The 26,887-nt window shown below is 43.9% G+C and overlaps 1 protein-coding gene across 1 annotated transcript in view; it reads right to left on the reverse strand.

The window, feature by feature from the left end:
- amh (anti-Mullerian hormone) overlaps window positions 1-26,887 on the reverse strand; it is a 52,142-nt gene that overhangs the window by 23,138 nt on the left and 2,117 nt on the right. The window contains exons 2-3 of the mRNA XM_073069471.1: window positions 23,338-23,462; window positions 22,906-23,226 (exon numbers count right to left, since the gene is read on the reverse strand). Coding sequence (XP_072925572.1) covers window positions 22,906-23,226; window positions 23,338-23,462 — 446 coding nt within the window. The remainder of the gene's footprint in view (window positions 1-22,905; window positions 23,227-23,337; window positions 23,463-26,887) is intronic.

The raw sequence follows: 26,887 nt of genomic DNA on the forward strand, positions 1-26,887 counted from the left end.
ACTTGACTCGCTATATACATTGACATTACAAGCATTAGGAATTTGCTGCAACACGTTTGGACAGGACGCGACACGTAACAGAAAACAGCAATGTTCAACAATTATAAAGAATTAAATAAAAATAAATTTCAAATTAAAGTACAAATGTGGAATAAAAGGTGCATAAACACATAAATCCCACCATGTAAATCCTGCAATGTAAACAGCTTTATAAAGAGTGGTTTAAAATGCTTACAGTACAGCACCATGACGGAGGTAATAGAGGGTGGGGGGGCTCAATAGAATGATTGATCAGATTAACTGCTGGGGGGAAGAAACTTTTAAGGTGGTAGAAAGTTTTTGTCTTAATATCCCTACAGAACTTTTTAGAAGGAAGCTTTTGGAAAAGGGAGTTTACAGGGTAGGTAGTGCCCGCAAAGTTTTTTCCTGCCCACCTCTCTGTCCCAGACACATACAAGTCCTGCGGTACCCATTCCATGCCGTATCTCAATAAATAAATAAATAGATAGATAGACAGACAGACAGACGGACAGACAGATAGATAAATAACATGTTAGAGTTGCAGCAAACATGCAATACAGGCAGACTCTTTACAGGTGCAAAGAGTAGAGTGATTAGAACAGAAGAATTGTTCAGCTTGCCACGAGTTATTCACTCAGGAACCATCTTGCTTCAACAGGAAGAGGAACAAGGATTATTCACAGAGCTCATCAAAATTACATCACCATTCAATAAGATCTTGTAGCTCCAATCTTGTCCTAATCACCACTTCCCTGCTCTCTCCTAGTACCCCAGTAACATCCATGTAGCTCAAATGCAGTAATGCTAAAGTCTCAGGCACATGTACATAGCTCGGGTGCCTCAGACTTTTGCAAAGTACTTTATTTGACAGCGTGGAGCAGGGAGCAAGTTTGGCAGAAGCAAAGAATGTTGGAAATGGCGAGGGTGGATTGCCGCGGGAGGGGTGTGGGACGGGGGTGGTGAATGTGCAGACACACCCAGTCCTGAGACACCAGGCAGGGTCATTTGATTCCAAACAATTGGTTTATTGATCATTACAGAATGTCTCTCTGGTCCTTCCGCTCTCTCCCCTCTCCCTTCCCCTTTTCCCAACCATGATTCTTTCGATAATCCACCGTCATGATAATTAATGACTCCAGTACCACACCTCCCTGGGAGAGAGAATTGCAAAGAATCACAATCTTTCTGTGCTGTAGTGCTCTATGACTCGATGGTCCAATATTTGAACGCTGGCATTATCCTGCTAAAGACCCAAAGGTAATCCAGTTATTGTAACAGTGAATAATTTCATATTCACACATTCCTCCACTAACGAGTGAGGAGTGTTCCTCCAATCCTCCACTGGGACGGCCAAACTGGATAACAACTTATTACCCCCCAGCTGTGAGAATAATGAACACCCTGTCCCCAGCGAGGTCTCGACACTGGGACAGGGAACTAACTGTTTACTGTTTACCTGTGCTGTTCACTACATGCATTCTGAATTGCATTTTATTAATTTATTTATGGTAATATTTTGTTTCATGTGCTGCGTGTGATATATGTTTTGTGGGTGCTGCATGGTCCAGAGGAACATTGTCTCGTTTGGTCGTGCATACAGTATGTACAGTCAGATGACAGTAAACTTGAACTTACCTGCTTCAGAATCAGAATCAGGTTTAATATCACTGGCTCATGCTGTGAAATTTATTTTTATATGGCAGCTTTACATTGCAATATTTAATAAAAATGGTAACTTACAGTAAGAATGTATATTTTTTAAAAGTAAACTTAAAGAAGTAGTGCAGAAAGAGGAAAACATAGTGAGGTAGTTAGTGTTCATGGGTTCAATATCAATGTCCATTCAGCAATATGAGGGCAGAGGAGAAGAAGCAGTTCCTGAATCGTTGAGTGTGTGCCCACCTTAAAACCATGGGAAGACATTTCATCTCTCAGGGCTGTTTCTGTGCTGTAGTGTTTTATGACTCTTCTACGAGAGAAGGTGTAACATAAATCATATCAAATTGCTCCACATAGATTAGGGATTCAAGATAAAATAATCCAAATCCTTGGATACAGAAAGTGAATTTATACATCCAAACATTTGGAGTTCGTTATTCATTTCCCCTTTGAATGTTACATTTCCTCTTTCTATCAGTATTGCAGTGGAGTAAAGGGAATTTTGGAGGGCTGAGAGAGGAGCTGGCCAAAGTTGATTGGAAAGGGATACCAGCAGGGATGAGGGCAGAACAGAAACAAATGGAGTTTCTGGAAGCAATTCAGAAGCTACAGAATAAATACATTGCAAAGAAGAAAAGGTTTTCTAAAGAAATGAGAGATGATGAGGTAACCGTGCCTGCAAAGGGAAGTCAAAGACAGCATAAACACAGAAGTGGGCATATAATATGGCAAAAATTAATAGGCAGGTAGAGAACTGGGAAGCTTTTAAAAACCAGCAGAAGGCAACTAAAGAAGCCACGGAGAGAAAAGATGAAGTATGAAGGTAAGCTGCCCAATAATACAAAAGAGGATACAAGAAGCTTTTTCAGAAATATAAAAGGGTAAAAGAGAGACGAGAGTGAATATTGGACTGCCAGAAAATAACACTGGGGAGGTAGCAATGGGAGACAAAAAAAAAATGGTGGGCAAACTAAATATGCATTTTACGGCAGTCTTCACCGTGGCAGACACTAGCAGAACAGCAGAAGTGAAAGTGTCGGGGGCAGAAGTGAGTCTCATTACTACTACTAGGGAGAAAGTGCTTATGAAACTGAAAGGTCTGAAGGTGGAGAAGTCACCTGGACCAGATTACACTCCAGGATTCTGAAAGAGGGAGATGAAGAGATTGTGGAGGCATTAGTAATGATCTTTCAACAATCACTAGATTCTGGAATGGATCCAGAGGACTGGAAAATTGCAAATGTCACTCCACTCTTTAAGAAGGGAGGGAAGCATAAGAAAGGAAATAATAGGCCAGTTAGCCTAACTTCAGAGGTTGGGAAGATGTTGGGAGTCTATTATTAAGGATGAGATCTTGGGCTACTTGGAGGCACGTGACAAAAAAAGCCATAGTCAGCATGGTTTCCATCGGGGAAATCTTGCCTGACAAACCCGTTGGAATTCTTTGAGGAAATAATAAGCGGGATTGACAACGGAGAGACTGTGGACATTGCTTACATGGTCTTTCAGAAGGCCTTTGACAAGGTGCCGCACATGAGGGTGCTTAACAAGGTAAAACCCCATGGTATTACAGGAAAGATACTAGCATCGATAGAAGATTAGCTGATTGGCAGGACACGTAGAGTGGGAATAAAGTGAGCCTTTCTGGTTGGCTGCCAGTGACTAGTAGTGGCCCATGGCGGACTATGTTGGAACCATTTCTTTTCACATTATATGTCAATGACTTTGATGAAGGAAGTGATGGCTTTGTGGCCAAGTATGTGGACAATACAAAGATATCGACAGGTGGAGGGGTAAGTAGTGCTGAGGAAGCCAGGTGTCTGCAAAAGAACATCGACAGATTGAGAGAGTGGGTAAATAAGTGGCAGGTGGAATATAGTGCAGGAAAGTACATAGTCACAGGAATAAAGGTGTGGAACATTTTATACATGGGGAGAAAATTTAGAAATCAGAAGTGCAAAGGGACTTGGGAGTCCTTGTGCAGGGTTCCCTAAAGATTAACTTGCAAATTGAGTCGGTGGTGAGGAAGGCAAATGCAATGTTAGCATTCATTTTGAGAGGACTAGAATATAAAACAAGGATGTAATGCCGAGGCTTTGTAAGTAATGAATGATCCCAGGAATAAAAGGGTCAAAATATGAGGAGCACTTGATGGCTCTGGGCCTGGAGTTTAGAAGAATGACGAGGAATCTCAGGGAAACCAATTGAATGTTGAAAGGCCTGGATAGAGTGGCTGTGGAGAGGCCGTTTCCTAAAGTAAGGGAATCTAGGACCAGAGGGCACAGCCTCAAAACAGAGGGATGTCCATTTGGAGCAGAGGTGAGGAAACTCTGGCCTTTAGCCAGAGAGTAGTGGATCTGCGGAATTCATAGCCACAGGTGGCTGCAGAGGCCCTGTCGTTTGAGGTGTATTTAAAGCGGAGGTTGTTAAGTTCCTGTTTAGTCAGGGGGTCAAATGCTACTGGGAGAAGGCAGGAGAATGGGATTGAAAGGGATAATATATCTGCCATGATCGAATGGTGGAGCAGACTCGATGGGCTGAATGACCTAATTCTGCTCCTATTCTGTGTGTATCCACTAGGTGACAGTCTAACCCAAAATCTGACAAACACTAAAATCTCTCTTTTTATAAATCAGCCCTATGATTATCCTGGGAATGCATTCGCACAATAAGACAATTTAAATTTAAATAATAATTCAAGTTTGTAACAAATGCTCATTCCTTTGGTATTAAAACATGCACAGAAATGTGGTATTCGATTAAAGACCATTCATAATGTTGTCAAAAACATTTGGGATCATTTTAATTCAGCAAAAGATACTTAGAAATTGATGGAGAAAGAGAAAGAAGACAATGCAAGTAATATATGCATTGTAAACAGATGATAAATATTAGACACAGGAGTTTCTGCAGATGCTGGAAATCTTGAGCAACGCACACAAAATGCTGAAGGAACTCAGCAGGTCAGACAACATCTATAGAGGGAAATAAATAGTTGATGTTTCAGACTGAGAACCTTCATCGGGATTATCAATGTTGTTGGCTGGAGAGGTTGTGGATCTGCAGCAGAGGGAAAAGGGAATGGCCAGGGAGGCAATCAGGGGTCCCCAACCTTTTTAATGCCAGGGGCCACTACCATTAACCGAGGGGTCCGTGAGCCCCAGGTTGGGATCCCCTGGTGGCAGATATCTTTGGCGATGTGGTAGAGCACTGGTTTTCATCTACAAGAGCTTGTCATACAGGAACGTAACCAATGTAACTGAGCGGGAGTTGAGAACAGAAAAGAAGGAAGAAATAATAAAAGGGCAGGTAGCCTGCGTTCCTCAGGAGGCTGAAGAAATGTGGCATGTCCCTGTCGACTCTGCAATTCTTATCAACGCACTACTGAAAATATTCTGTCTGGCTTGTGGGAAGGGCGAATGAAAGAAGTGATGGGTTCAGGGATCTGCTACCTGGGGTGGGGGGCGGGGGGGGGGGGGAGAACCTGTTCCTAAGTTGAGGCAATCAGGCTTGCAAGCTCCTGAATCTTCTCCCAGAAGGTAAAACAGAGCTAAGGGAATGGTCAGGGTGGTAGGCATCACTGATGATACTGCAGTAGGAGGTGCCTTAAGAAGGCGGCATCCATCATTAGGACCCGCAGCACCCAGGACATGCCCTCTTCTCATTGCTACCATCAGGGAGGAGGTACAGGAGCCTGAAGATCCACACTCAATGTTTTAGGAACAGCTTCTTCCCCTCCAACATTGGATTACTGAATGGTCCATGCATCCCTGTGTTTCACTCGCAAGTATCACCAGGTATACCATGGGGAGCATTCTAACTGGCTGCATCACCGTCTGGTATGTGGGTGGGGTGGGGTCGGGGTCACGGGACGGGATCAAATCAACCTGCAGAAACTTGTAAACTCAGTCAACTCCATCATGGGCACCAACCTCCGCAACATCCAGGACATCTTCAAGGAGCGATGCCTCAAAAAGGCCACGTCCATCATTAAGGATCCCCATCACCCAGGCCATGCCCTCTTTTCATTGCTACCATCAGGTAGGAAGTACAGGAGAGTGGAAGTACTCACTCAGTGATTCAGGAACAGCTTCTTCCCCTCTGCCATTCGATTTCTGAATGGACATTGAACCCATGAACACTACCTCACTACTTCTTTTCTCTTTTTTCACGACTTGTTAATTTTACTTTTCCAATATATATTCTTCTTACTGTTTTTATTCATGTGTATTGCAATGTACTGCTGCCGCAAAGACAACACATTTCACAACGTATGCTGGTGATATTAAACCTGATTCTGATGTTTTGTAACTCCAGAAATTAATCAAAAGAAGAACACTGGAGCTAGCAATAACGTGTCTACTTCATTTTACTCTCCTTTTTCTTTTTCTTTTTATATTTTTATTGAGATGCTGTGTGGAGCAGGGCCTTCTGGCCCTTTGAGCCTCACTGCCCAGCAACCCACCAATTTAAAGCTAGCCTAATCAGGGGGCAATTTACAATGGACAATTAACCTGCCAACCAGACTGTGAGAGGAAACCAGAGCACCCAGAGGAAACTCATAGGGAGAACGTGCAAACTTGTTACGTAGAGTGCTGGGAATTGGACCTGGGCCGCTGTTATGGTAAGGCGTTAGGCTAGCCACTACACTGCCGTGCTGCCTCTAAGTGATGTACACATATATGACGTGGCGGCGTAACGACGTATGCAATTCACGTAGTTTTACATATAACCCATAGGAATTATGTAAACAAACAAAGAATGCTTTATCAAACAGCAAACACGAGGAAATCTGCAGATGCTGGAAATTCAAACAGCAACACACACAAAATGCTGGTGGAACACAGCAGGCCAGGCAGCATCGATAGGGAGAAGCGATGTCCACGTTTCGGGCCGAGACCCTTCGTCAGGACGAAATCAGATTTAATCAGACAAATCAGATTTGATTTGGTTTTTTTACTGTTTACTGCTCTTCAGAATAATTGTTTTGATATTTAAATACATTTCATTTTATTAATTTTGAAAACATCTTTGCCTCAGAGATAGAAACACAAAATGCTGGCAGAACTCAGCAGGCCAGACAGCATCTATGGGAGGAGGTAGTGACGACGTTTCGGGCTGAAACCCTTCATCCATTGCTTCAGAGAACTGTTTTTACATGTGCCTGAGACTTTTACATTAATAATTTTCATGCATCATCACTCACTGATATTCAGGAGATACCCGGTATCAGTGAGAGACAACTGCAGCCTAACACATTATAGTTAACAGCTTGCTAGGGACGGACATCTGACACTTCACCCCTGTAATGTTTCTACCCATAAACTGCTAGAGGATCAAACTGCTCATGGACAGACGATGAAAAGTACCTGGGGAACCCAATGAATCTCTGGGACCACATCGTTAATCCATCTGATGCAAGGACAGATGAACAGACTCAGTAAAGGAGCATTTATTTCAAATCAGGTTTAGAAATAGAACAAAGTATTAAGAGAGAAATAAGAAAGAGCAAATTAGGAAATTAATTCAATTTGAGAGATCTCCTTCAACAAATTGCAATCTGAAAGAGTGGGACTTGACATCTTTAGTTACTTAGGTTCAAGAACAAGTACTTCCCTTCAACCATGCTATCACATTTCTGAAACCAAAACACTACCTCGCTATTTTTGTTCTTTTATTACATCACTTTTTATATCAATGCCGTACTGTGCAAAGCTCTTTTGCACGCATGTTGTAAATTGTCCCGTGTTTAGGCTAGGATTAAATTGTTGGCTACTGGGCAGTGCAGCTCAAGGGACAAGAATGACCAGTTATCGATCAATAGATAGCTTAATAAATAAACAGATAGATAGATAGATAAGTATCACACCATAGATTTTCTTCCTTCTATGTTCGCCACTTCAAAAAGCAGCCTGTGTAGAAGTGTGTGCAGGTAATCCTGATCTGGACTCTAAGATTACTAATGAACATGAACACGATTTATACTTTACAATTATCAACTATATATTGGACAGTAAAAGGTCAATATGGCTCCTCGTAAACCTTTTCCCTCCTTTCTTCATTTCACCCTGTCACCATATCTTTCTTTCCACTAAATTATTTTTTTATTTTTATTTATTGGGATAGAATAGGCCCTTCTGGCCCTTCGAGCCACACCGCCCAGCCTTGTCACGGAACAGTTTACAATGTCCAGTTAACCCATCAACTGGTACGTCTTTTGACCATGTAAGGCACATCAGAGGAAACCCACACGGTCACGGGGAGAATGTATAAACTTACAGGCAGTGGCGGGAATTGAACCCAGGCTTCCTGTCCTGTAAAGTGTTGTGCTAACCACTATGCTACCGTGCGCCTCAGTAAACAGCCAGCAATGTGAAAGAGCCTTTTAGTAAAACACGTAACCACCCAATCCTTGTGGTTAGTATTTCTCTGACAGACCAGACTTCTTAAACATTCAGTATGTAGAACATAGAACACCACAGAGATTCCTGGGTCTACAATGTGTGTCGACCCTTTAACCTACTCTAAAATCAATCTAACTCGTAGCTCCTACACAGCCCTCCATTTTTTGATTGTCCACGTGCCTACCTAAGAGACTCTTAAATGCTCCCAATGTAACCTGAATTGAATTGACTTTATTTCTTACATCCTTCACATACAGGAGGAGTAAAAATCTTTACGTTACATCTCCATCTAAATGTGCAGTTGTAGTCATTTATAATAATTTATAATAAATAGAACAGTCAATGTTACAAAGAATACACTCAAATCAGCGTGAGTTAATGAGTCTGATGGCCTGGTGGAAGAAGCTGTCCCGGAGCCTGTTGGTCCTGGCTTTTATGCTGCGGTACCATTTCCTGGATAGTAGCAGCTGGAATAGATTGTGGTTGGGGTGACTTGGGTCCCCAATGATCCTCTGGGCCCTTTTTACACACCTGTCTTTGTAAATGTCCTGAATCATGGGAAGTTCACAACTACAGATGCGCTGGGCTGTCCGCACCACTCTCTGCAGAGTCCTGCGATTGAGGGAGATACAGTTTCCATACCAGGCAGTGATGCAGCCAGTCAGGATGCTCTCAGTTGTACCCCTGTAGAAAGTTCTTAGGTTTTGGGGGCCCATATCAAACTTCCTCGACTGCCTGAGGTGAAAGAGACGCTGTTGTGCCTTTTTCACCACACAGTTGGTGTGTATAGACCACGTGAGATCCTCGGTGATGTGGATGTCGAGGAGCTTAAAGCTGTTCACCCTGATGTCATTAGGGGTCAGCGCATTTCCTGTAGTCCACAACCAGGAATGTTTTTGCGACATTGAGGGAGAGGTTGTTTTTTTGACACCACTGTGTCAGAGAGATGACTTCTTCCCTGCAGGCCACCTTGTTATTGCTTGAGATAAGGCCAACCAATATAGTGTCGTTGGCAAATTTAATTAGCAGATTGGAGCTGTGGGTGGCAACACAGTCATGGGGATAAAGGGAGTAGAGGAGGGGACTTAGAACACAGCCCTGAGGGACTCCTGAATTGAGGATCAGAGCAGTGGCGTGAGGGAGCCCACTCTTAGCCGGCGATCTGACAGGAAGTCCAGGATCCAGATGCACAAGGCAGAGTGAAGGCCGAGCTCTCTGAGCTTCTTGTCGAACCTGGAGGGAATTATGGTGTTGAATGCTGAACTGTAGTTCAAGAACAGCATTCTCACACAAGCATCTTTCTTCTCCAGATGTGTAAGGACAGTGTGTAGAGCAGTGGCTATTGTATCGTCTGTCGATCAGTTGTGTCGGTAGGTGAATTGTAGGGGGTCCAGTGTGGGTGGTAGCAAGCTGCAGATGTAGTCCTTGACCAGCCTCTCAAAGTATTTGCTTTTTATTGAGGTGAGTGCAACAGGACGCCAGCTGTTCAGACATGTTATCTTGGTCTTTTTTGGTACAGGGACAATGGTGGATAATTTGAAGCAGGAGGGCACTCTACACTGGGAGAGGGAGAGATTTAAAATGGCTGTAAACATACTTTCCAGTTGTGCTGCGCACATCCTAAGTACTCGCCCTGGGATGCCGTCCGGTCCCACAGCCTTAACTGCCTCCAGCACAACCCTGGCACAGTGTTGCACACAGCCACCACTCTCTGTAAAGAACTAATCTCTGACATCCCCCACCAGACCTAAAATGATACTCCCTTGCATTAGCCAATTCCATCCTGGGAAAAAATCTCTGACTGTCCACCCGATCAACGCATCTTATCCTTTTATTTATTTATTGAGAAACATGTCAGAATCGGCCCTTCTGTCCCTTCGAACCACACAGCTCAGCAACCTACCTAACCCTAGCCTAATCACGGGATGGTTTACAATGACCAATTAACCTACCAACCAGTACGTCTTTGCACTGTGAGAGGAAACTAGAGCATGGGGAGAGCGTACAAACTCCTTACTGGCAGTGGCGGGAATTGAACCTGGGGCCTGGAATCCACTGCTGGGGGTGATAGTAGAGGCTGATGGATTAGGGACATTTACGAGACTCGTGGGTGAAAGAAAAATGGAGGGTTATGTGTTGTGTAGGAGGGAAGAGTTAGATTGATCACAAAGTTGGTTAAATGGGTCGGCACAACATTGTGGGCTGAAGGGCCTGTACTGTGCTGTAGAGTTCTATGTCCTGTGTAAGTGGAGAGCTCACTAACATTTTTTCAATACATCACTTGGCTCTAATGACAGCAATTATTGTTGCGTCTTTTTTACAAAGAAAGAGACATTCAGGAGTATGGGAATAAACAATAATGATGAGATTCAAAACACACAGAGGACAAATATAACTCTTAGACATGGCAAGCATGTAGCCAATACTACTGTACAACCAAAACATCACTTCTTTTATTCCTCAACAGAAAATGTGTTCAAACTGCACACATAATGGGTAGATTTTGTGGATGACTGCCAAGTCTGGTAAAGGGAACCAGAAACTTAAAAATTATCACATTCCTTCTTCTTCAGTCCTTTACTGTTTGCACCCATCTCCTCCCAGTTTCTTACTTCACCCCCCCCCCCCCTTGCCTGGTCTCACCTATCACTCACCATCTTGTACTCCAGAAGAGACCATAAGATAGGAGCAAATTAGGCCATTCAGCCCATTGAGTCTGCTCCGCCATTCCATCATAGCTGATCCTGGATCCCACTCAACCCCATACACCTTGTCAGTGTGAACTTTGGGTTTGGGACACATACATTTATCAATTGTCAGTCTTCACTGAGAATGTATTGTAGATTTAATTTGGAGTGCAGCTCTGAACAATGGGTTCCTGAAAGCTGTGAACCCCAATCCGGACAATGTGATTAAAATTCATTGTGGATGTCTGTGGTGTGAATGCCAATCAGGAGGTGTGAAGTTTGAATGTAGTTTCAAAGAAAGCATTGACTATATGTTGTAAATATGGAGCTGTCCTTTGATGTTTGGCACATAAAATATCGAGCCCCACGTTGGGCCAGCAAGACCTTTCAACCAAAAGTGTTTCCTGTGGTACCTTGTTTCATCGAAGACAGAAGCTGCTTCGTATCTACCGGTAATTTTCTCCGGTTGCTTCATTCACGCAACAACATTTGGTGTCAGGAGTGGGATGTCTCAGTCACCCATCGTGTGGCCGGCGATCGTAGCAGTCTGAGTGGGTGAGTATTTTTTAAAATCAGCACTCACGCTTGGATCTGTTCAGGTCAGTGGTTCACAGGAACACGAGGTATCACGAACACCGAGAGCTGAACTGCTAGATACAAATGTGGTGTTTGTGCGCGTGCACGTGTGTTAATGCAAGAGAGGAAACCTTGCGTGTTAATTTGGTGAGACTGACCCACCAGTCAAGGAGAGTGGCTACCAATGAGTACAAGAGAGAGAATTTGTAGAATGTCTAAGGGATGGCTTTTTAAAACAAATTGTTGTTGAGCCCACTAGAGGATTGACTGTGCGGGATTAGGTTTTGTGCAATGATCTGGAGGTGATAGGAGAGCTTAAGGTTGAGGAACCCTTAGGGAACCGTGATCACAATATGATCAAGTTCACTTTGAAATTTGAGAAGGAGAAACTGAATTCCAATGTGTCAGTAATTCAGTGGAATAAAGGAAATTACAATGGCATGAGAGGGGAACTGGCCAAGTTTGACTTGAAAGAGACACTAGCAGGAAGTGTCTAGTGTCTAGTAAAACCTGTCTAGCAGGTTTTCCCAATCCACTTTCATGCTAAAACCCCCAATGATTATCATGACATTGCCCTTCTGACACGCCTTTTCTATCTCCTGCTGTAATTTGTAATCCACGTCCTAGCTGTTGTTTGGAGGCCTGTGTACAACTGTACAACTGTACAGGCAGGGCATCCAAGGTTATGGCGAGAAGGCAGGTGTGTTGTTGCGTGAACAAAGTCATCAGAGAAAATTTTTCTACTTATGTCATTGGTACCAACGTGTACCAAGACTTCTGGCTGTTCACCCTCTCCCTTCAGAATACTGTGCACCCGATCTGAGACAACCCGTACCCTGGCACCTGGGAGGCAACACACCATGCGGGTATCCCTATCAGGCTGACAGAACCTCCTGTCTGTTCCCCTCACTATGGAATCCCCTATGACTACCACATTCCTCATCTTCTTCTCTCCCTTCTGCACCACGGAACCAGGCCTAGTGCCAGAGACCCGATCACCATGGTCTTCTTCTGTCAGGTCACCCCCTTCAACAACATCCAAAATGAGATAATGATTACTGAGAGGATGGCCACAGGGGTGCTCTCTACTATCTGAGCTCTTCCCTTCCCTTCCCTGACCGTCACCCACTTATCTAACTCCTGCTGCCTCGGGGTGACTAACTCCCTGTAGCTCCTCTCTATCTCCTGTTCACTCTCCCTAATAAGCTGTAGGTCATCAAGCTGCATTTGCAGATCACTTACACAGTCTCTCAGAAGCTGCATCTCGGTGTACCTGGTGCAGATGCAGCTATCTGGGAGACTGGAAGATTCCCAGGATTCCCACCTCCGACACCCAGAGCAAAATACTAACCCTACAGACGTGCTCTCCATTCCTCCAAAAAAAAATGCAAGGGAAAAAAATGAAGTCCACTTGCCCACTTACCTTGCCAAAGCCCTACCACTCTGCCTCGGAGCACTCCATCGATGACCGTTCTGCCAGGCAGTGTCTCTCTTTAATGCCTGAATCTTCCCAGCTCTCCAATTCATGACTGGTGCTCTGGTTCCAGCCGAGATCCCGCGAAGTTTTCCCCCTTTAAACTTCACTCCCGGACCTGTGCGTCAGCTCCTCTGTCGAAGCTCTCCAACTCACGATTGGTGCGTCGGTTAGAGCGCCGGAATACCAACGAAAACGTATTTCTAAAGTCTGTTGTTCAAATTTCTGGAGCAATCTCTCTGCTTAGCATTTAGTAGGTAGTGATAGGGTAGAAGTAGAGGCACACAAAATAATTGGGGGGGGGGATTCCGAGGCAGGGCATTTTTGTTGTCCTATTTGAGTAGATCTTCCTTTAGGTTGGCCTTTCCTGATACAAACTTATTTTTGTCCAAGAGGGACTGTCAGATTGGTTTTTGGGTTTAGGACATATACATTTAGCAAATGACTTTGACTACCAGTCCTCCCATCTGAAAATGTGCATTTAATTTGGAGCGCATCTCTGAACAATAGGTTCCAAAAAGCTGTGAACCCCAGTCTAGACAATGCTGAATAAAATTCATTTGGATGTGAATCGGAAGGTGTGAAGGTTGTATGTCGTTTCAAAGAAAACATTGTCCGTACATGTATGGAGTTGCCCTTTGATCAGAAAATCTGCAGATGCTGGAAATCCAAGCAACACACACAGAAAGTGCTGGAGGAACTCAGCAGGCCAGGTAGCATCCATGGAAAACATACAGTTGATGTCTTGGGCTGAAACCTTGACTGTACTTTTCCCATTGATGCTATCTGGCCTGCTGAGTTCCTCCAGCGTTTTGTGTGTTTTGTCCTTTGATGTTTGGCACATCAAATATCAAGCCCCATGTTGGGCCAGCCGGACCTTTCAACCAAAAGTGTCTCCAGATAATGCCTGTGGTACCTTGTTTGGTCAAATAAAGAAGCTGCTTCGTATCTACCAGTAATTTTCCCTGATGACTTTGTTCACGCGACAACACACCTGCCTTCTCGCCATAACCTTTGATGCCCTGACCAATCAGGAAAATATCAATTTTCACTTTAAATATACTCACGGTTTTGGCCTCCACCGCAATCTGTGGCAGAGCATTAGATAGATAGATAGATAGATAGATAGATAGATAGATAGATAGATAGATAGATAGATAGATAGATACTTTATTCATCCCCATGGGGAAATTCAACTTTTTTTCCAATGTCCCATACACTTGTTGTAGCAAAACTAATAACATACAATACATAACTCAGTAAAAAATATGATATGCATCTAAATCACTATCTCAAAAAGCATTAATAATAGCTTTTAAAAAGTTCTTACACAGTTTCACTACTCTCTGGCTGAAAAAAATGACTGCCTCCTGGCTGTCAGCCATTCCTCTATCCATACTAGTATCTTTCCTGAAGTGCCATGGGATTTTCTCTTGTTAAGTCGTCTCATATGTGGCATCTTATCAAATGCCTTCCCAAAATCCAAGTAAATGACATCCACTGCCTCTCCTTTGTCCATCCTGCTTGTTACTTCCTCGAAGAACTCTAACAGATCTGTCAGGCAAGATTTCTCTTTACAGAAACCATGCTGACTTTGACTTATTTTATCATTAGTTTCCAAGTACCCCCGAAACCTCGTTCTTAACAATGGATTCCAACACTTCCCCAACCACTGAGGTCAGACTGACTGGCCTATAATTTCCAATCTTTTGCCTTTCTCCCTTAAAGAGTGGAGTGACATTTGCAATCTTCCAGTCCTCCGGGACCATGCCAGAATCAAGTGATTCTTGTAGGATCATAACCAATGCATCTGCTATCTCTTTAGCAACCTCTCTCAGAACTCTGGGATGTAGTCCAACTGGTTCAGGTGACTCATCCACCTTAAGACCTTCCAGTTTGCCTAGCACATTTTCCTCTGCAATAGCAATGGCACTCATTCCTGCTCCCTGACACTCACAGACCTCTGGCACACTGCTAGTGTCTTCCACAGTGAAGACAGATGCAAAGTATTTATTAAGTTTAACTGCCAGTTCTTTGTCCTCCATTACTACCTCATCAGCATCATTTTCCAGTGGTTCAATATCAAGTCTCGCCTTCATTTTACTCTGTACATAACTGAAAAAACTTTTAGTATCCTTCTTTATATTATTGACTATTTTGCCCTCATATTTCATCTTTTCCCTTCCTATGGTTTTTTAGTTCCTTTTTTGTTGGATTTTTAAAATTTCCAAATAATCCAATTTCCCACTTACTTTTGCTAACTTATATCCCCTTTCCTTGACTTTTATGGAGTCCTTAACTTACCTTGTCAGCCACGGTTGCCTACTCCTGCCATTTGAGAACTTCTGTGGGGTGCATCCATCCTGTGAACTATTCCCAAAATCCAGCCACCTCTGCTCTGCTTCCCCTCCTTCCTGCACTCACCCCCCACCCACCATCTTATCCTGGTTTCTTCCTCCTTCCGTTCCAGTCCTGATGAAGGATCTCAGTCCAAAACATTGAATGCTCAGTCCCTATACACACTAAGGGTGGCGGACATATAGAATGAGCTGCCAGTGGAAGTGGTTAACAACATTTAGTTTTAGAGAGATATGGGCCAAATACAGACAAAGGCGAACACCTTCACCAGCATGGATGTGTTGGGCCAAAGGGCCTGTTTTCTGTGCTGTACTGCTCCATGTCTCTCAGCCTTTCGGCAGAGAAATTGAGGCAGACGATAACTTGAAGTCTGCAGACGTAATGGATAATTGGTTGTTCTTTGTGAAACATCCTCCAAGACGACCACAACATTGTCGTTGGGTTTGGAGGCTTGCGTGCCTCGGTGATCCGGAAAGCTATGTTGGCTGGAGTCTGAGCCTTGGTAGGGTCACCCATGCCAAACAGGTCGAAGGGTAGAGGCCAGTCTAAGAGTGGTCCACCGGTCCTCTAGGTTCGGGGGTTCAGCTCAGTTCTAACAACACTGACTGGAAAAAAAAATTGTTATGCAAACAACAATGAGGAATTCACCTACATCTGAGTGCGATGGTATTCCTGAGTCTCCACCCGGGATTTGCATGACTGACAGTACTGAAAACCGAGAGGAAGCTACTGACACGATGAAGGAAGCCCTGAACACTGCCAGGGATGGAGGACCTTCATTGCTGCCCTAAACACCGGCGGGGTAATGGGCAATAAGTGAGTAAAAATGTGAAACATGTATTATTTCAGTTTAAATCCTGTGGGTGTTGTGGAGCTCACTGTCAGACGTGTTGTGGCTCTGTTACTGTGGTGCCCCTTCGCCCAACAACCATACATTATAATTTCATAATTATAAAATTATAATCTTTATAATACACTTTATAATTCACTACTCAATGCCTCGTTGTCTTGCTACCATCAGGAAGGAGGTGCAGAAGTCTGAAGACACACACTCAACGATTCAGGAACAGCTTCGTCCCCTCTGCCATCCAATTTCTGAATAGACATTGAGTCCATGAACACTACTTCAGTACTTTTTATTTCTATTTTTAGCACTACTTACTTAATTTACCTAATATACATACACATTTATATACTGTCATTCACCTGTTTTTCTTTTATTATGTATTGCATTGTACTGCTGCCGCAAAGACAACAAATTTTGTGATATCTGCCAGTGATATTAAACCTGATTCCAATTCTGATTCAATCCTCCCTTCGTCAAGATATGGGTGACTGGAAGACTCTCTTGTGGGCTTTATGATGCAGCTGAGATACGCAGTATAAAATATTTTTTAACAATGTTCAGCTAGGTTTTGGAGTAAGGTAGACCTTTAACATTTACCATTGAAGTTATGGAGTCAGAGTCATAGAGCAGTACAGCATGGATACAGCCCTTCAGCCTTACAAGTCTACTCGGCTAGTCACAATTTCCTGAATTTGCCCTATATCTTTCTAAGACCCACCTCTCCTCAGGTGCTTCTTAAATGTTACTTTTGTACCTGTCCCAATTATTTCCTCTGGTAGAAAATCTGCAGACGCTGGAATCCAAAACACCTCACACGAAAAGCTGAAGGAACTCAGCAGACCAGGCAGCATCTATGGAAAAGAGAAAACAGTGGACTTTTTTGGCCAAACCCCCATATCAGGACCTCACCAGTCCTGATGAAAGGCCTTGGACCGAAATGTTAACTGTTTACTCTTTCCTCTCGATGCTGCCTGGTCTGCACATTTCTTCTGGTAGCTCGTTTCCTGCACTGACCATCCTCTGGGTGAACCAATTGCTCCTCAAGTCCCTTTTAAATGTTTCCCGTCACACCCTAAAACTATGCTGCCGAGTTTGGGACTCCATTACCCCATGGAAAAGATCTTCCGCCTTATCTATGTCTCTCCATGTTTCTATAAGGTCATCTCTGATTTTGCTACATTCCGAGAAATAAAAACCCAAGCTGGGCCAACCTCTCCCTATAACTCAGGCCCTCCAGATTTGGAAACACCCTCGTAAGTCACTTCTGCACCCTGCAGTTTAACCACAAGTGAGCAAAATGACACATTGTACTCCAAGTGTCCAAAATAAGTATATTATCAAAAAATGGATATGTCACCATATACAGCACTGTGGAAAAGTCTTATATATATATATATATACATATATATATATATATATATATATAAGCCTAGGGTGTCTAAGACTTATGCACAGTACTGTAGTAATTTTATGTATTGCACTGTTCTGCTGCTGTAAAAAAACAAATTTCATGACATATGTGAGTGATGATAAACCTGGTTCTGATATGGGTCTCTATTGTGGTCTGAGAGTGGGAAGGGGGAAGGGAGAGGGGAATCATGGTTGGGGAAAGAGGGAAGGGAGTGGGGAGGGAACGGGAAGCTCCAGAGCGACTTTCTGTAATAATCAATAAACCAATCATTTGGAATCTAACGACCTTGCCTGTGTCTCAGTGTCTGCACCTGTGTCAACCCCAACGCTGCCACCCCTTCTCTGCCACACGTCCCACACTCCTCCTGCACCGTCCCACTATTGCAATTCCCAACATCGTTTGCCCCCACCAGATTTACAAACTCGCTCTCCGCTCCACGTTGACAAATACAGTACTCTGCAAACGTCTCAGACATCCTAGCTACGGATATGTGCCAAAGATTTTTGCACAGTACTGTACCACCTGAGATTCATTTTCTCACCTATATTTACAGTAGAACAAAGGAATACAATAGAATCAATGAAAAACTACACTCAAACAAAGACTGACCAATAACCAATGGGCAAAAGAAATCAAATTGTTCAAATAAAAAATACGTAATGCTGTGAACGTGAGCTGTAGTCCTTAAAAGTGAGTCCATAGAATGTGTAATCAGTTCAGAGTTGAGATGAGTGAAGTTATCCACACTGATTCAGGAGCCTGAACGTTGTTCCTGAACCTGGTGATGGCATGAAATTACCAGTGACTTGGAGCTCTGATATAATCCAGACATCACAAGGAAAAGGTTTTTCTTTTAGTTAAAAAAAATTAGCTTGGGACACTTCAAACATCAGGTAATCTTCATCCAATCTTCCCTAATTAGATACCCATTAAAATGGCAGTCACGGCTCACTGATACCAGATATGATCTATACACTTTTGCCAGCTTCAAACAGTTGACTTTGCTGTCTATATACAGTACTGTGCAAAGATCTTGGGCACTTATATACAGGATATAGCTGAGGGGCCAAACACTTTTGCATAGTACTGTATTTGTCAATGTGGAGCGGAGAACGAGATTGAAAATCCGGCTGGAGCAAAGGATGTTGGGAATGGTGAGGGTGGAGTGCCATGGGTGGGGTGGGGGACAGGTGGCAGAGAAAGAGTGGCAGCAGTGGGGTTTACGCAGGTGCAGGCACACCCAGTCCTGAGACACCAGGCAAAGTCATTTGATTCCAAACAATCGGTTTATTGATCATTACAGAATTTCCCTCTGCTGCTTCCCACTCCCTCCCTTCCCCCTCCCTCTTTTCCCAACCATAATTCCCCTCTCCCTGTCCCCTTCCCACTCTCAGTCCACAGTAGAGACCCAGATCAGAATCACGTTTAGCTCCAAGTCATTGGTAATTCCATGCCATCACTAGGTTCAGGAACGTTCAGGCTTCTGAACCAGTGTGGATAACTTCACTCACCTCAGGTCTGAACTCATTCAACACATCAGGCTCCTGAACCAGTGTGGATAACTTCACTCACCTCAGCATGGAACTGATTCAACACATCAGGCTCCTGAACCAGTGTGGATAACTTCACTCAGCTCAACACTGAACTGATTCAACACATCAGGCTCCTGAACCAGTGTGGATAACTTCACTCACCTCAGGTCTGAACTGATTCAACACATCAGGCTCCTGAACCAGTGTGGATAACTTCACTCACCTCAGGTCTGAACTGATTCAACACATCAGGCTCCTGAACCAGTGTGGATAACTTCACTCACCTCAGCATGGAACTGATTCAACACATCAGGCTCCTGAACCAGTGTGGATAACTTCACTCAGCTCAACAATGAACTGATTCAACACATCAGGCTCCTGAACCAGTGTGGATAACTTCACTCACCCCAGCATGGAACTGATTCAACACATCAGGCTCCTGAACCAGTGTGGATAACTTCACTCACCTCAGCATGGAACTGATTCAACACATCAGGCTCTTGAACCAGTGTGGATAACTTCACTCACCTCAACACTGAACTGATTCTACACATCAGGCTCTTGAACCAGTGTGGATAACTTCACTCACCTCAACACTGAACTGATTCTACACATCAGGCTCTTGAACCAGTGTGGATAACTTCACTCACCTCAACACTGAACTGATTCTACACATCAGGCTCTTGAACCAGTGTGGATAACTTCACTCACCTCGGCATGGAACTGATTCAACACATCAAGCTTCTGAACCAGTGTGGATAACTTCACTCTCCTCAGGTCTGAACTGATTCAACACATCAGGCTCCTGAACCAGTGTGGATAACTTCACTCACCTCAGCGCTGAACTGATTCAACACATCAGGCTCCTGAACCAGTGTGGATAACTTCACTCACCTCAACACTGAACTGATTCAACACATCAGGCTCCTGAACCAGTGTGGATAACTTCACTCACCTCAGCATGGAACGGATTCATCACATCAGGCTCCTGAACCAGTGTGGATAACTTCACTCAGCTCAACACTGAACTGATTCAACACATCAGGCTCCTGAACCAGCGTGGATAATTTCACTCACCTCAGGTCTGAACTGATTCAACACATCAGGCTCCTGACCCAGTGTGGATAACTTCACTCACCTCAGCATGGAACTGATTCAACACATCAGGTTCCTGAACCAGTGTGGATAACTTCACTCACCTCAGGTCTGAACTGATTCAACACATCAGGCTCCTGAACCAGTGTGGATGACTTCACTCACCCCAGCATGGAACTGATTCAACACATCAGGCTCCTGAACCAGTGTGGATAACTTCACTCACCTCAACATGGAACTGATTCAACACATCAGGCTCCTGAACCAGTGTGGATAACTTCACTCACCTCAGTATGGAACTGATTCAACACATCAGGCTCCTGAACCAGTGTGGATAACTTCACTCACCCCAGCATGGAACTGATTCAACACATCAGGCTCCTGAACCAGTGTGGATAACTTCACTCACCTCAGCATGGAACTGATTCAACACATCAGGCTCCTGAACCAGTGTGGATAACTTCACTCACCTCAGCATGGAACTGATTCATCACATCAGGCTCCTGACCCAGTGTGGATAACTTCACTCACTTCAACTAGTGAACTGATTACACATCCTATGGACTCACTTTCAAGGACTTTACAACTCATGTTCATAGTATGAAATGTGTTTTTTTTGTGGCAGCAGTATAAAGCAATGTGTAAAATAAGTACAATACTGTGAAAAGTCTCCGGCACCCTCGCTATATATATGTGTCTCGGACTTCTGTACAGTGCTGTATGTAGTGACGTATGCACTTTGATTATGTACTTACTTTGAACTTTACTATATTTACTTTAAACCCTTGTCATTTTGCTCACTCTGTTTTAGGGGAGACGTGGTTAAATGGGAAATAGTGCAGAATCGATGACTGGAGGGTCTGAGATTTGTCAGGCTCGGTCTTTATTCCTTGGATCACCGGGAAATCCGTGCTGAACTTTCAGAGGTGTTTAAAACTTTGAGAGACATGGATAAGTACAAGTAGGTACACAAAAGCAGTAGAATAAATAATGGGAGGCACTATGTGGAAGATTAGTGGGCACTTCAAACTGCCTGCCTGTCGTGTTCTGGGGAACAGCCCCTCTCATTCCACTTTTCTTTAGATTTAAATGCAATAAATGCAACACCATGTCAGTAAGGGATTTAACTGTGGAGTGTGTAATGTATCTATAGCCTAACATCAAACGTCTGTCCACATTCCTTTTACCGATTAGTTAATCAAATAGGTATTTCTCTCCGTTAGTTATCTTCCACATTTCATATTTTCCCACAGCAAGATGGAGGCCACTCGGCCCTTCGTGCCTATGTGGGCTCTCACGGACATAGAACATAGAACAGTTCAGCCCACGGTGTTGTGTCGAACCAGCTAGAAAGCAAACAAAAAACACCCGAATACTAATCCCTCCTACCTACACAATGTCCATATCCCTCCAAGATCCTCACATCCACTTGCCTGGTCAAATGTCTCTTAAAAGCCTGTAATGTATTTGCCACTACCCCATACCAGGCAGCACATTCCAGACATCCATCACTCTCTGAGTAAAGAAATTTACCCCTCACATCCCCTTTGAACCTACCCCCTCTCACCTCATTCATTTATTAGGCATTCTACGCTGGGAAAAAGACACTCCCTGTCTGCTCTATCTACACCTCTCACAATCTTAAAAAACTCTGTCAGATCTCTCCTCAGCCTCTGCTGCTCCAAAGAAAGCAACACAAGTTTATCCAGCCTCTCATGATAGCACGTGCCCTCTAAACCAGGCAGCATCCTCGCAAACCTCTTTTGCTCCTCGACATCCTTCCTATAGTGAGGTGATCAGAACTGTTTTTGCCATTCTCCTCATGTGGCCTAACCAGAGTTTTAAAGAAGTTGCAATATGACCTCTTGAGTTTTGACATCTCATCTTTTCTTCCATAACCCATTTGCTTTTGAGGGCTCGTCAACTCCTTTCTGGCTCTCCTGCCTGCGATTCACGTTCAGCATCATTTATAATGATTAACTAACAGAGCAACCAGCACGTTCTGCGGGATGTCAGAGGGAAGTGGGGCTCCTGGAGGGAACCCACACTCTTACGGAAAGAATGTGCAAACTCCATACAGGCCACATTGAAAGTCAGAATTAATCCCAGATCCCCGCACCTGTGAGACACCTTTACAACCTGTTACCCAGTGATGCAACGCTTTCTCACTGAATCCCACAGCAACATCTCTATGTTGGAACAAAGTGGCATTTGATCAAGTTCAAGTTCAGTGCAACATAAAACATGTCCATTTTATCCCTTCCTAACTATTTTTTGTGCATTAATGAAGAATATTTCATATGCCTGGATAGGGTGAACATGAAGAGAATGCTTCCAGTGGTGGGAGAGTCTAGGACAGGTCCACAGACCCCTTGCTTAATGGTATTAGTCCATAGCATAAAAAAGATCCACAATGCCTGATCTAGGACCAGAGAGCATAACCTCAGAATATGGAGGGATGCTTCTTTAGAACAGAGATGGGGACAGATTTCTTTAGCCAGAGGGTGGTGAATGCAGGGAATTCATTGCTGGGTCATTAAAGTTGATAGCATAGAGGCCATTCATTAAAGTTAATAGGCTCCTGACCTGTAGAAGTATCAAAGGTTATGGGGAGAAGGCAAGAGAATGGGGTTGAGAGGAATAACAGATCAGCCTTGATCGAACTCGATGGGCCGAATGGCCTAATTCTGGTTCTATGTGTTATTCTATATGATTGTATTTCATACATAATATTAGAATTTATTGTCGATTTATCGGTGCCATCAATAATTGTAAAGCAACAAGAGAATAAACTGTGGAAAACTGTTCACCTTTGCAGTGAAAGTGATTCTCTTTTCTTACCTTCAGAAAGATGCAGCACCATCAACTTCACCGTTTCTGTGCCGACCTTTATGTGAAATGCCAAATTTCTAAGAAGGAGCAAAGCACTATGCTTTTGCTTTGCAGCAGAACAGATCCCAAACTTGGTCACGTGTCTGTCACTGTACAGGACCACGTCTTCAATGAAACCGCGTTCATATCCCGTAGTGGCACCGATCACCTCAAGAGAATCAGCCCTTTGTTCATCACTTTGCAACCTGCACACAGGTTCTTTAAAAACACTCGGATGCTTTTGTCTCCAGCTTCTATCCAGCTCTTGATGCCTGCTTGCATTGGTGACATCTGTAGTGGAGAGCACGCTGAATGAAATTTTGTTGTCCTTACTCAATGGTTGTAACAGTCTTGTCCCCTTCCCTGTTCCAACAAGTGACTTTGTCTCACAGACAGACTCACCATTAGTAGAGCAGTTTCCTTGTTCTTTTGCTGAATGAAGGTCAGGAAAATCACTCGACAAGCTGCCGGTTGGCTCTTCCACATTTTCCTGCACCTTCCTGATGTTCCGTTCCACGGGCAGTGCGCTAATTAGCAAAAAGAAAAACTGAGAGACAGTAAAAGTTGATACAGCTTCCATGATTAATCTGGTTTTGCCGAGGACTGGAAGAATGCAGTGCAAGTGTTGGCTTTGTCTTTGCGAAGATAAGCCTTGTAGATTGTGTGTTGCATGAAAACTGGTGAAGGAGTGTTTAGCAGATATTTATAAAACAAAAGCAGACCTTGTGTTTTCTTTCATGGATATCACACAATGGCAAATCTGCCAAAAAGCTCAGATCAACATTCTTTTCTATACTGCAACACTAGTGGCACTGAAACTCTGTTACCTTGAAATGGAGCGATGAGTGAGCTAAGTGGTGACCACATTTTACTTAATTTCTTTTTGATATTTCAAGAACAAACCAAGTCCCAGTAACTTTCATGCCAAGTCCTTAGTATAAATATCCTTACAATATTCATATGCGTGTTCAACAAGACAAATAGCTTTTCTCATACTTTATGATCAGAATATTTGCTGTTTTGGTTCCTTAAGGTTGTTACAGCTGGGGGTGGTAGTAGGGATATGCTCCCACTATGTATTAAATGCTCCCAATGGCATGTGCCTGCGCCTCATATAGCCTCTGACAACCAAGTCCAGCTCCTGGCCTTCACGTGTGGCCCAGTGGAATCATTTCTACTGACAGGACAAGGGGCAAAGGCAGGTTACTGGCGCCTTAAAACCAGTCGCTTTGGGCATCAGCCATGGTTGGCACCTCATGTAGGAGAAGGAAAACTCTGATCTCAAACCTCTGCTGCCTTGCAGACATACCCACTCATGGGGAAGTCTTTGGGAATAAATGCCAAGGGAAAAATCCAGAACTGGAGTCCCTAAGGCAGTCCTACATTGAGTTTAACACTGACTGACAACTCCAGTGATCCTGCTGGTTCCAAACTGTATTGGCCTCTGCCGTTCCTTTGGGTTCATCAGATGTGTGGAGAGGGGGAGCTTGCTACATGGGCAATGGCTGGCTTTCCATCTTATACTGCCCAGGCTTGCATAACTAGACAGCCAGGACACAACGTCCATGGTCGACCCTGACCACGGAGGCCTCTCAGACTTGCTGTTTTAATAATGTTGTTCTGGTACACTGGGGTGTACGGGGATTCCAGGGAGGGGTAGCACCTCCGGTGAAGGGGCTTGTTGTGTCCATTCTGGGGCAGATCTCTCACCTTTGGTCCCCACCGGACAGTCAGCTCCCACTGTGGCTCCAAGCAGCTGTTTGCATGCGACAACAGCCACACCCCAGTACACCGCTTCGACGGGTGGGCTGAACCAGGTGAGGGCAGCCTGCGGGTCTCAAAGCCCAGTGAGGTAGGGACATGCCCGTGCTAGCATGTGAAGTCAGTTCCGGCAGACCAGGCGGATGAGATCCAACGGCCGGGAAGTTGGTTATGTAATGCTTTGTGGAGAGCGAAGGGCATAACGAGGCACAGAAGACATCATAGTCATCCACTGTAACCAAGGGGGGTCCTAGTGTGATGACTATACGTACCACTGGACCTAGACTCCTGAGGTCCAGAGAGAGTGGAACTGCCCCAGTGCAAAGGCCTTCCAACTTTAAAAACTCTCCCGCACAGGTTCCTGTCATTTCTGGGTATGGTGGACAGCCAACAATTCTAGCACACTGTTAAAGGCAAGACCCTTAACAGTATTGAGGGGACTTGCGGTTGAAGTACATGGCTCGCTAAAAGTGTCTGTACAGGTCCAAAGTTCAAAGTAAATTTATTATCGAAGTACAGATATAGTATATCACAATATACTACCTTCAGATTCATTTTCTTGCAGGCATTCACCGTAGAACAAGGAAATGCAATAGAATCAATGAAAAACTACACACAAATAATATTAAACCACCAATATGCAAAAGTAGACAAGTGGTGCGAATATAAATAAATAAATAAACAAATTAATCTATACAAATAATAAATACATACATACATATATGCTGAGAACATGAGTTGTAGAACGGGTTGATGGAGTGATAAAGAAAGTATGTGATATACTTGCCGTTACTGCTCAGTGAAATGAGTTCAATTGTCAGGAGGTTATGTTGTAGTTTTATAAAACTCCAGTTAAGCTGCATCTGGAGTATTGTATTTAGTTTTGTTCCCCCTTTGGTAGGAAGGATCTCGAGGCTTTGGAGAGGGTGCTTAAGTAGGCACATGAAGGTACAATGGATGGAAGGAAATATGTAGTCACAAGGGATTAATGTAGACTATGAGACATAGGAGCAGAATTAGGCCATTTGGTCCATCAAGTCTGCTCTGTCATTCAATCATGGCTGATCCTTTCTCCCCCACCTCAGCCCCACTCCCTGGCCTTCTCACCGTAACCCTTAATGCCATGTGCAATCAAGGACCTAACAATCTTAGCCTTAAATACACCCAACGACCTGGCCTCCTCAGCTGCCTGTGGTAATAAATTCCACAAATTCGCCACCCTTTGACTAAAGAAATTTCTCCGCATCTCTGTTTTAAATGATGCCCCTCTATCCTGAGGCTGTGCCCTCTTGTCCTAGACCCCTCCCATCCTTTCCACATTCGAAAGGTTTCAATAAGATCCCCCCTCATCCTTCTGAATTCCAGCAAGTACAGACCCAGATCCATCAAACGTTCCTCGTATGATAACCCTTTCATTCACAGAATCATCCTTGTGAACCTCCTCTGGACCCTCTCCAATGCCAGCACATCTTTTCTTAGATGAGGGGCCCAAAACTGCTCACAATAACTCAAGGTGAGGCCTCACCAGTGCCTTATAAAGCCTCAGCATCACATCCCTGCTCTTGTATTCTAGACCTCTTAAAATGAATGCTAACAGTGCATTTGCCTTCCTCACCACCAACTCAACTTGCAAGTTGACCTTTAGGGCGTTCTGCACAAGGACTCCCAACTCCCAAAGCATCACAATTTTTTAAATTTTCTCCCCGTTTAAAAATAGGCTACACATTTATTTCTGCTACCAAAGTGTATGACCATGCATTTTTCAACATTGTATTTCATTTGCTACTTTCTTGTCCATTCTCCTGATCTGTCTGTCCTTCTGCAGCCTACCCGTTTCCTCAACACTACCTGCTGCTCCACCAATCTTCATATCTGCAAACTTGGCACCAATGCCATCTATTCCATCATCTAAATCATTTATATGCAATATAAAAAGATGTGGTTCCAACACTGACCTCTGCGGAACACCACTAGTCACTGGAGCCAACCAGAAAGGGATCCTTTTATTCCCACTCGCTGCCTCCTACCAATTAGCCGATGCTCTAACCATGTCAGTAACTTTCCTGTAATACCATGGGCTCTTAACTTGGTTAGCAGCCTCATGTCTGGCACCTTGTCAAAGGTCTTCTGAAAGTCCAAATATACAACATCCACTGCATCCCCTTTATCTATCCTACTTGTGATCTCCTCA

This window comes from Hemitrygon akajei, chromosome 16 (genome assembly GCF_048418815.1).
Source record: "Hemitrygon akajei chromosome 16, sHemAka1.3, whole genome shotgun sequence".
Lineage (NCBI taxonomy): Eukaryota > Metazoa > Chordata > Chondrichthyes > Myliobatiformes > Dasyatidae > Hemitrygon > Hemitrygon akajei.